At 46.2% G+C, this 11,500-nt stretch overlaps 1 protein-coding gene across 1 annotated transcript in view; it reads right to left on the reverse strand.

Annotated features, from left to right (window-relative positions):
* Positions 1-11,234, reverse strand: part of LOC142498854 (embryonic protein UVS.2-like) — a 49,700-nt gene extending 38,466 nt beyond the window's left edge. Inside the window, exons 1-4 of the mRNA XM_075607455.1 lie at positions 11,049-11,234; positions 7,173-7,404; positions 6,951-6,978; positions 5,912-5,971 (exon numbers count right to left, since the gene is read on the reverse strand). Of these exons, the coding sequence (XP_075463570.1) occupies positions 5,912-5,971; positions 6,951-6,978; positions 7,173-7,244 (160 nt within the window). The 5' untranslated portion in view covers positions 7,245-7,404; positions 11,049-11,234. The remainder of the gene's footprint in view (positions 1-5,911; positions 5,972-6,950; positions 6,979-7,172; positions 7,405-11,048) is intronic.
* Between the last annotated feature and the right edge of the window lie 266 nt (positions 11,235-11,500).

Here is an 11,500-nt window from a genome sequence, read left to right on the forward strand (position 1 = left end):
CTCTCTCTCCTCCCCCCTCTCTCTCCCCGCCTCACTTCCCCCCCCTCCCTCTCTCCCCCTCTCTCTTTCTCCCCCTCTCTCTTTCTATCCCCCCCTCTCTCCCCCCTCTCTCTCTTGTCCCCCTTTCTCTCCCCCTCTCTCTTTCTCCCCCTCTCTCTTTCTATCCCCCCCTCTCTCCCCCCTCTCTCTCTTGTCCCCCTTTCTCTCCTCCCCTCTCCCTCTCTCTCTCCCCCTCTCTTCCCCCCTCTCTTTCCCCCCTCTCTCCCCCGCCTTTTTCCCTTCCCCCCTCCCTCTTTCCCCGCCTCTCTCCTTCCCCCCTCTCTCTCCCCCGCCTCACCCCTCTCTCCCCTCTCCCCCCTCTCTCTCCCCTCTTTCCTCTCTTCTCTCTCTTTTCTCTCATCTCTCTCTCCCCCCCTCTCTATCTCTGCCCCCAGAAAAAAAATTCTGTACCTTTAATACAGTGGTTTTTTTCCCCCAATTTTTTTTTATTAAATCAAGGTTGCGTCTTAGAATCGAGGAAATAGGGTAGTATATACCAGCAGATGATACATTACAAAAAACCCATATCATTCACTGACTACAGCGATGATATACATTAAACTTAACCCGACAGTGTGGAGCTATTTATAATACTGTGAGGACTAGAGGGTCTCGGCAACCGCAGCGCGAATCTCCCTCACCTCCTGCTGCTCCCGCTGCCATGGGACATCCCCCTCGCCAGCGCCAGCCACCTCCCATTGCCCTGGGGCGTCCCCGTCGTCTCCGGTGCACGCCTCTGCTCCGCAGACTCTTCCCTCTCACGCAGCAGCCATTAGTCCCGGGCGCGCGCTTAGGCAGCGCGCGCCGGGTGAAGATAATTTATTCACTGCACTAGCAGTGAAACCATGCCCTCAACTAACGTACAGGCTATTACCCCAGAACAAACTTGCTCACCTGCCTGCCAATCAATGGGACCTATCCAGAACAGCTCCACGCGCTCCTTCAGGCCTGCCTGCGCTCCCGATTGGTCAGCCGCACTATATATTGCCTGTCTTGCCCCTTATTCATTGCTCGACATAGTATCTCTTGTGGATGTCTATTCTGGCTCTCTTTCTCTCTTGTCTTCGCTTATTCAGGTTACGACTCGGCTTGGTGGACTACTCTCTTTGGCTCTCGACCCCGGCTCCCACTTGACTACGCGGTTTCTAACATTCCACAATCTCAGCTTGGACTTCGACTTTCCGGATCTCTCCTATCCCTGACCTTGGCTAACGGCAACTACTGCTTCTATTCTTTTAGCGGTACCGGCAAGTATTGCTTCAGCTATTTCCACCTGGCCAGGCAACACCCTAACACCACACTCCGGACACGCTCCTTCAGCTCGGGTGCATGCACATATACGTCCCCACCTCAGTATAAGGGATGGGTCTGGTCTCGGGCAGCATCGGCGTAACAAATACCTGGGATCCGGCTTCTTGACAGGCCATCCCTCGAAAGCCCCCCCCCCCCCGAAATATACCTATGGGCACCTGCTTCTTGGCGAACTTCCACTCTGTTCATATATACTGTATACAGTTGTGTGAAAAAGAAAGTACACCCTCTTTGAATTCTATGGTTTTACATATCAGGACATAATAACAATCATCTGTTCCTTAGCAGGTCTTAAAATGAGGTAAATACAACCTCAGATGAACAACAACACATGACATATTACACCACGTCATGATTTATTTAACAAAAATAAAGCCAAAATGGAGAAGCTATGTGTGAAAAACTAAGTACACCCTTACTGCTTCCATAGGAATTAAGATGCTAAGTAGCAGACAGGTGCTGCTAATCAAATGCCCTTGATTAATTGATCCTCAGCTAGTGTGACCACCCCAATATAAAGCTAAAGTTTTAGCAGTCTGGAGCATTCAGGTGTGTGTTAACACAATGCCAAGGAGGAAAAACATCAGCAATGATCTTAGAGAAGCAATAGTTGCTGACCATCAATCTGGGAAGGGTTATAAAGCCATTTCCAAACACTTTAAAGTCCATCATTCTACAGTGAGGAAGATTATTAAAAAGTGGAGAACATTCAAGACAGTTGCCAATCTTCCCAGGAGTGAACGTCCCAGCAAATTCACCCCAAGGTCAGACCGTGCAATGCTCTGAGAAATTGCAAAAAAAACAAGAGTTACATCTCAGATTCTACAGGCCTCAGTTAGAATGTTAAAGTTTATAACAGTACAATTAGAAAAAGACTGAACAAGTATGGTTTGTTTGGAAGGGTTGCCAGGAGAAAGCCTCTTCTCTCTAAAAAGAACATGGCAGCACGGCTTAGGTTTGCAAAGTTGCATCAGAACAAACCACAAGACTTCTGGAGCAATGTCCTTTGGCAGATGAAACCAAAGTGGAGATGTTTGGCCATAATGCACAGCACCATGTTTGGCAAAAACCAAACACAGCATATCAGCACAAACACCTCATACCAACTGTCAAGCACGGTGGTGGAGGGGTGATGATTTGGGCTTGTTTTGAAGCCACCCGATCAGCCCTGCTTAACTCTAGAACCTTCCGACCAGCTCCCTGGCCGTGTAGTACCCAGAATCCTGGATCCTTAGGATTCACCTTTTGGCGCAAAATTGAAGGGCCCTTAGGTATACGGACACCTAACTTAATTTCTCTTCTCTTAAAGAAAGCCTCTGCTGACTCCTCTGTAGAAAAGCACCCTCCTCACACCAATAGTCAACTATGGGGCCATTAATTAGTATAAACCTTGTGTACTTAATTTCAGGGGCATAACCCTGGAACATGGGATGCCACCATTTTCGGATCTCCTAGGATAAGTATTCAGATCCAACACTAGCATTTCTGGCGCGCACAGATAAAAATGCACTTGATGGAAAAGACGGTGAAGATGATACTGATTCATCTGATTCTAGGGATTGAGATCCCAAGGACCTCCTAAAGGAGTGATATGATCCTCTTCTCCCAGGTCTCTTGACACAGCTAGGCACTGGAATTTCTCCCTCAGATTCCTCAGAGCTCCCACCCCCACATGGCCAATTTCCCACATTTGTATCAGGGAACTTTGTTAATACAAACGGTGTGACAGCAGGATCTATATACTTTACCCTCTGGGAACGACTGGTCGAGGATGGAGCAGTGACAGGGGCAGAATGGGCCTGGGCAAAGTCAACAATGTCCTTCACAGGGGTGCGTGAGGTGGGACCTTTACTACTAGGGCCTGTTGCTGGGGCTTAAGCAAGTTCAAAATCTGTCCTGTTGATAGGGGCTGTCCTTTGCCTTTGGTTGGTGATATCAGCTGGGGTTCAGCGGCACGATGACCCCTTCCCATTCCTGCAGGGGCCGGTGTAGGTGTAGGGATGCGCTGATCCTTTCTTGTGCCAGGATTCACCTGACAGGTGGAATCAGCGGTGGTGTGACCGACTTAGTGACGTCATCCACGAGAGACAATCTCTCGAGACCACCGGGGCAGCTCAGCCCGGTGCCAGTGATGATGTCACTTCCGGTAAGACCGCTAGTTCGTCATCGAGCTGTGCACCGGACGAAGCCACACCCGGGGCCTCAATTAGGTAGTCTGTAGGATCTGCTGTAAAATAGGAACGAGGCGGCTCACCCACAGCAAGGTAGGGGACATCAATCGGTTCCTCCGCCGGCATATTACAGACAGCACCGGTGTCCTCTGGAGTCGCGGAGCTTCTAGGCCGTTCTGGAACCTCCGCAGCCTCGGGGATGGATGCGATCGGGATGGTCTTCTCTCTGTACGGCAGGTAGGCTGTGGGCTCTTCTCCAGAGGTTCCACCTGGTAGAGATCTTCTTCCTCATCTAGGGGGGACACCTCCGCAAGGATAGGATGCCAGGGCGAGCCAGTCACCCGGGCGACCATGCGTATGGAACTACCTTGCTCCGCGGTCACCTGGGGACTCACACCCCAACACCCCTGGGGCAGTCAACTCACCCACATCGGCGTCGACAGGTTCTGATCCCAAGCCTGGGACCGTCGGTACCATCATCAGGGATTGACCCGGCCGTTGTAGGGCCCACGGGCCCACAGCAGTGTTTGCTGCAGTAGAAAGGGCAGTAGGTGGCACCGGACTACTTGGGCCTCTGGCCACATTGATAAGGGCACACGGCCCTGCAGCTTCCGTGGCAGGGAAGATGAAAGAGACCGTACCAGTCGGGGTCACGGCTCTTGAAGGAGGCACACATACATCAGAGGGCACTGGGCTGGCAGGCCGCAGAAAGAAGGTGCCACCGTGCTGGCACCGCACGTCGAGGCCAACAGGGCCACCAGGCAGGTGACAATGCGCGCATAGGCACCGCAGATGGACTTGTCCTCCGACCCTCACCATCAAGTAGCTACCTGGGAGGGAGTAGTTGGAGACTTCTAGGTCGAGCGCTGCGATAGAGGCAGCAATATTGAGGCAGTATTACAACAGCTCTTTTCTCTTTGGCAGCTCACAGATGAATGATCACTTTGGAGGCAGTACAGAACTCCCCCCAGCAATAGACTCTCTCTGAATGACTAAACAGATAGTTAGCTCCTCCCCTGGGTGGAATCAGAGGCAGAGTATTTCTATGTAGAATGGACATAACTCAGCGGAGCCAATCAGAATAAGCGGCGGCACCTTCGTTTGGAGCCGAAAGCTTGCAACTGTTTTACAGATCTTTTGCAAATGTTGCACTTCATCCCATGCGGACCCATTTTCTTGGTGGGAGCGCCATTTTGGACTCATGCACACCCCACCACGTGGTGGATGCCATTTTGAGACCCTGTTTTGTGTATGTAAATTTTCATGAGGCTGCAGATAGTCTAACGCAGCACTATCCCTCAGCTAGGCAAAACTCCACTTTGTAAACTGTACTTGCCACTACATCAGCTTAAGATACTTATGACTCCCTGTGCTCCAATGACTGGATATGCCACCCCAAGGGTTCTGACCTCTCAGACTCACTATATGGATATCTTTAGGCTTCCTCAAACCCCAGGGTGACTAGAACCAGAGCTATAGTCCTCTGTTTTAGCACAGTTTGTCCATACAGTCAGCATAGCATCTCTGCGAGGTAACTCTCCCCCTGACTACCCCTAGATTCCCTCCTGACTGAGTCTAAGTATCTGAGGGCTCGACCTGTATGGCATCTGCTCTGTAAAACACTAAAAGCCTGTTCTGCATCTCAGCAGCGCCTCCAATTGTAGCACTGTTCCCACACTCTCCCCGCCCCCCACCCCTCTGGGAGATTTCACAGCTTATGCTACATGTGTGTGGTGCACTACCTGTTTGGAGCAGGAAATACTGAGCTGTCTGCGGTAGAGTAGAGACTTGGACAGGCTTGGGTTCTTGTACGGTAGGTCTTTCTCTGGTGTTCAGTGCCTCCAGCCATAGTGGGTCTCAGGGTATCTGGAAGTCAGCCCCCACTACGCACTCTTCTCCCTCCTGCCCAAGGACTGATACTCAGACAGGAGTGTATAGTAGAACAAGGATCTTTATTTGCATCATATATGGCAGGAATCCACTGTACTGTAGTTCTCCCTACTGTGGTGCAGAGTCTTGGAAGTACCAGACTTCTAGATGGTGCAGGCCCTGGTCTTACAGGCCTTGGTGGCTGACCCTGATGTTCCCTCAGTCCAAGGACTTGTGATCTGACTTGTTGTGGAGAAATATGTATAGCAGTGAATGTAATAAGGAGAAACTTATGAGCAGTCACTAATTGGAATTCTATGATGACTTTCATTCATTGTGTTAACATCTCTATAACTGTAACTGGATGGTGATATATGAAATCCCTGTGGACTGATGTATTTAGTTTGTATGTATTGGCTGCTTTGACTGACTTATTTGAGGCCATAGCACTTGTTTTCTGAAGTGATATAGAAATCAGTATTGGGAGCACATGCTTTTGGAGATCATTCCTTTGGCATTACCTTGATTTGATTGTAAAATCCTGCTGAAGACGTCCTTGGGCTCTGTCGTTTCTTTATCTCCTGTGGAAAAAAAAAAAAACACACACACACACACACACACTGTGTAACAGGTACTCGATTTTGTTTCTATTAACAGTAATATTTTTCAACTACAGTACATTATCTTTTAGCGTCTGCTTAGCAAATGTAGCTGCATCTAATGAAGATGCTTCTCACTCTATATCAATGTTAAAGCTAAAGGATAACCAGTAATAAGCTGCAGGAGGGTTATGTGGAATTAGAGGAGACTCACGGGGTTTATTCACTAACGTGCTCCAGCTGCAAAACTCAGGCAGAACTAGTGCAATAACTGCACCAGAATTATCTAAGGAAAATGTTCAGTTGTTTTCGATGGGATTCCTTCTCTTTCATAAATATGAGGCTTTTCCCCACTGGTTCGGCCCCTGTTTTGCAGCCCAGACACTTTAGTAAATAGATCCCAAGATGTGTTTCTCTTGTTATGTAAATCATGGCGCTGGAACATCCCATTGATAATTATACCTAACCAATTATTTAGAATAATGAATTATTCTTCCATTTAGAGATATTCCCCACCTTGCATTAGAACTACTAATATAAACAATATGTAAATTATTGCGCTGGAACATCCCATTGATAATTTTTCTTGACCGATTATTTAGATTCCTTAATTATTCTTCCATTTAGTTGTATTCACCACCTTGCATTAGAACTACTAATATTTTATACGATATACTGATCTTATAAAACAGTTTATGCCACCCTAACAGCACTATAATAACCCAAGTACGACACACACCTCACCTCCCTACTACAAATAAGAGTCTAACGGGCACATTCATTTTTGTGTCTGTTTGCATCACTTTATAAAGGTAATTGTGGTAATTGTGTGTCTGCTTGAAGTGTGTGGAGTGTTACCGGATGGATATATTTGATATATACTGTACTGTACAGTATATATCAAATAACAACTGATAATTGATGATTTTCATTTTAGTTATATACTGTATGTTTAACTTACCACTTTCTTCAAGTTCCCTAAAGAAAACCTGCAAGGAAATGGTTTTATGTTACTATATGATTGTATATAGATTAAATGTATAATAATTCATAATAAAAATTATATGTATTAGGTAACATGCTGAAAAAGAGGAACAAATCTTCAATACACAGGTAACATGCCCACATAATATGTTCTGTAGGTCTATACTATCCATATACAGATAGTTTTTAAGTCACTCACCTGTAAAGGTAAACCCATGACAGGTCCCAGCAGACAGGCCAGAAGAGGGATGTATATTCTCACATCCATCATAAGGTCTAATAAGTTTCTCTGAATATCTTTGTCCTGCACAAGTGTGAGGGGTCTCTGATCTTCTCTCTCTGGAGCTCTGTGTTATACGTCCAACCTGGTGTGCCCCTTATTTTCAGCGATGGGGCCAAACAGCAGCCAATCAGCAGCCAGAATGAGAGATCTGAGGATATACCACGGCTTTTACTGCCCGAATGTCAGGTTGCCAAATTTCTAATGTGTGACATGAGGGTTATGAGACCTACATACCAGCAGCTTTTATTAAAAATCTTTTCAATGTCACGTTAGTCATGGTTTATATTCATTTTTTAAACTGGGAAATCGGGATTGGCAAAGTATAACCAATAAATGTGACCTCAGGGGTGTGAAGAGAAAACCAGGGCAATGTTCAGCTAATATCATGATACAAACAGTTCTTTCCGCATGTAAACCTTAGCAATAACTATACAATAACACTTTCCCCAGATAACACCACATAACCTGTTATAACCAGTGCTTTGTTTCTAGAAAAAAAGGTGAGGGAACTCTGACGTGAGGATGGGACCGGGGACGAAATTATTCTTAGACATGCGCAATAATATGCACATTTATTCACATTTCAAAATCATTTTGAATTTAGAGTAACTGTGCTGCATCTCCCTGTGCAGCTCTTGCAGGCGATCACAGTGTTTTTATGTATGGGGTGCCGGTATTTCCTGCGCATTTAAATGTCCCGGTCATGTGACGCGGGAGATTTAAACAAAGCAGGGGAATACCAGCACCCAATACCCGGGCCTGTAACTCAGGAAGCAGGGGGGCCTTCGGACATGAAATGAATGCAGTTCAGCTCCAGAAACCCAGTGCTACAATACGTTGTTAAAATGTAAATGAAATCAGCTTCGTTACCTTAGTGGCTAGCCGCTAAAGCAATGAAGGGGTTAAACCTGAGTACATGGTTTCTTGAAGGTAAAGGGGGTGGGTGAAGGGGATAGTTTCCCCAGAGGGGGTGGTTAGGCCGGCCTGGAAGGTTGCGGGAGGAGTTAACCCCTTCACTACCATAGCGATGGTAGGCGCTATGGTAATGAAGGGGTTAACCACTCAGGCTACCCACCCGAGAGGCCTATCTACCCACCTTGGGGCATCTACCCCCTTCACCCAATCCCTCTACCCTCAAGAAACATTAAAATATCACCCTACTACCCACCTCCTCTACCCCCACCAACCTCCCCTCCCCCCAACACATACAGTACAGTAATGAGAAAAATCCAGATTTGGAAAATAGCTCATTTGCACATTAAAAATAAAACATCCAGCCAGCATAAAGGAAATTAAAATTCTACTTACTGTACCCTTGCCAGGATGAAGGCTGTCCTCATCACAGTCCTCCGCATTCTTGTTCTCCATGGGCAGCAACATAACATACCAAAACAAACTAATGGCCACTAACACCTTAATCACCTTAACGGTTAGTAACCACTATAGTAATAAAGGGGTTAACCACCCTTTCCCTGCTACCCACCCGGGAGGCCTAACCACCCTCCCCGGGGCACTATCCCCACCACCTCCACCCACTGATTGGCACAGTGGTACACCATACCCATATAATATGTCCAGGGCCGCCGACAGGGTGGGACAAAAGTGACTAGTGTCCAGGGCCTGGTGACTGTGGGGGGTCTGGCGGCTGGCGCTGCAATTTGTCCCCGACCTATTGGCCAGGTCTGGCTGCCGGCTGTGGCCGAGCCCCAGCTCTCCATCAAATGCAGGACTCTGTCACTCTGCATCCCAAGCCAAGCTGCCAACCTGTGGTGGCGCGCGATGGACCCCTCTGACGTCAGCGCGCCGGAAGCAAGCTGGGCCTCAGCTTCCGGTGCATGCTGAGTTTGGAAGCACGGCATGAGACACAGAGTGAGGAGGCCTGCAGCTGAGCGAGAGCCGGGGCCTGGCCATAACCGGCAGCTGGGCCTGCCCAGAAATCGTCTCCAACTTGCAGTGCTGGCCGTTCCCAAGGTAATATTATATATGTTGGGGGGTTGGGAGTCTTTTTATATGTTTTGTGGGAGTGGTGGTCTTTTTATGTGTATTGGGGTGTGGGGGTCTTTTTATATTTGGGGGGTGGGGGTCTTTTAATATGTATTGGGGGTGGGTGGGGGTTTCTTTATATAAATTTGGGGTGGGTGGGGATCTTTTAATACGCCTTGGTTTTTTTTATATGTATGGGGGGTGGGGGGTGGTGGGGTGGGTGTCTTTTTATACATGTTGGGGGAATAGGGGGTCTTTTTATATGTACTGGGGGGTGTGGGTCTTTTTATTTTACGGGGGTGTTTTTTTTACATGTATTGGGGGTCTTTTTATATGTATTAGTGGGTCTTTTTGTATGTGTTGGGGGTCTTTTTAATATGTTTTGTGGAGTCTTTTTAATATGTATTGGGGGAGTGTGGGTCTTTTTAATATGTATTGGGGGAGTGGAGGTCTTTTAATATGTATTGTGGGGTGGGGGTCTTTTTAATATGTATTGGGGGTCTTTTTTATGTATAGTGGGGCGTGTGGGTCTTTCTTTATATGTATTAGGGAGAGTGATTTGTCTTTTTATATGTATTGGGGGGTGTGGGTCTTTTTATTTTACGGGGGTGTTTTTTTACATGTATTGGGGGTCTTTTTATATGTATTAGTGGGTCTTTTTGTATGTGTTGGGGGTCTTTTTAATATGTTTTGGGGAGTCTTTTTAATATGTATTGGGGGAGTGTGGGTCTTTTTAATATGTATTGGGGGAGTGGAGCTCTTTTAATATGTTTTGTGGGGTGGGGGTCTTTTTAATATGTATTGGGGGTCTTTTTTATGTATAGTGGGGCGTGTGGGTCTTTCTTTATATGTATTAGGGAGAGTGATTTGTCTTTTTCATATATATTGTGGGGGAATGGTGGTCTTTTTAATATGTATTAGAGGAGTGGGGGTCTTTTTAATATATATGGGGGGTGGATGGGGGTCTTTTTAATATGTATTGGGGGTGTGGGGGCCTTTTTCATATGTATTGTGTGGGAATGGTGGTCTTTTTAATATGTATTAGAGGAGTGGGGGTCTTTTTAATATATATGGGGGGTGGATGGGGGTCTTTTAAATATGTATTGGGGGAGTGGGAGTCTTTTTAATATGTATTGGAGTCTTTGATATGTATTTTGTGTGGGGGGATTGAGTGAGAGTGGGGTAATTGACGGAAAATGGGTGAGTGAGAGGAGGTGAGGGAGTGTTAGAAAAAGAGGGAGTAAGAGTGAGACACAGGGGAGAGAAATCAGAGGGGGGTGAGTGAGGAAGAGGGAGTGAGACGGTGGGAGAGAAAGACATGGGAATAGGGAGGGAAATAGTGGTGTGAAGTGGGGTGGGGAGGTGGGGGTTCTTGCAATACCACCGACACGTAGTCCTGGGCCCCGGGAAATCTGTCAGCGGCCCTGAATATGACCATGGTTTGCCACTATGGCAATGAATGGGCAAGTTAAAAAAAACAGGCACAAAAATAAAACACATGACACTTAAATAAAACAAGCATTTCACAATCAAGTCATTGATTGTGTCTATGGTAATCCATGCCTACAATATATGGGCATGGATTGCCACACTGACAATGAATGGGTAACCTACTGTAAATGAAAACATAACACAAAATACAATACAAAACAATTAAATAAAAACAAGTATTTGACAAAAAATACATTGCTTGACACTGTGCTTTTCTATAGCCCGAAAGGGGCATAGATAAACACATTGCAGTTAATGTGCATCCTAAAAAAAAAAAAAGTACGCCATCAAATAAAATACAATCAATATTTTTCTTACCTTTGTCGGGGAAAAACTCAGTCCCACACTTATTCCTTCTTGGTAAGCAATTTGAATAGAGACTTTTATTGCAACAGCCGTTAGCAAGAGTGTATTTAATGCAAATCAAAACATTGCTGTCTGACTTAACACAAAGGCACTGAACAATAAACTCTAAGTTAACTTATACCAGTAAAAGGGACGGGCGTACATAATATCACAATGTCAGCACTTATGACTTCATTGACATCTCACTTTTCTTTATCTTGTTTTTCTTGCAGTTACGTGGTTATACATGTTGCAATTTATTTTAGCAGATTAAGCAAAAAGAAAACTCATGTGCTAAACTACCTCATCTTTCTCAAGGCCGACAGCTGGTACATCTCTCTCTCTCTCTCTCTGACTCTACAGGGGGAGTTAATAGATACGACGAGGGTCCCAGCTAAACAAAGAAATTACAGTTTTAGCATTAA

Source organism: Ascaphus truei, chromosome 7, assembly GCF_040206685.1.
Source record: "Ascaphus truei isolate aAscTru1 chromosome 7, aAscTru1.hap1, whole genome shotgun sequence".
In the NCBI taxonomy this organism is placed as follows: domain Eukaryota; kingdom Metazoa; phylum Chordata; class Amphibia; order Anura; family Ascaphidae; genus Ascaphus; species Ascaphus truei.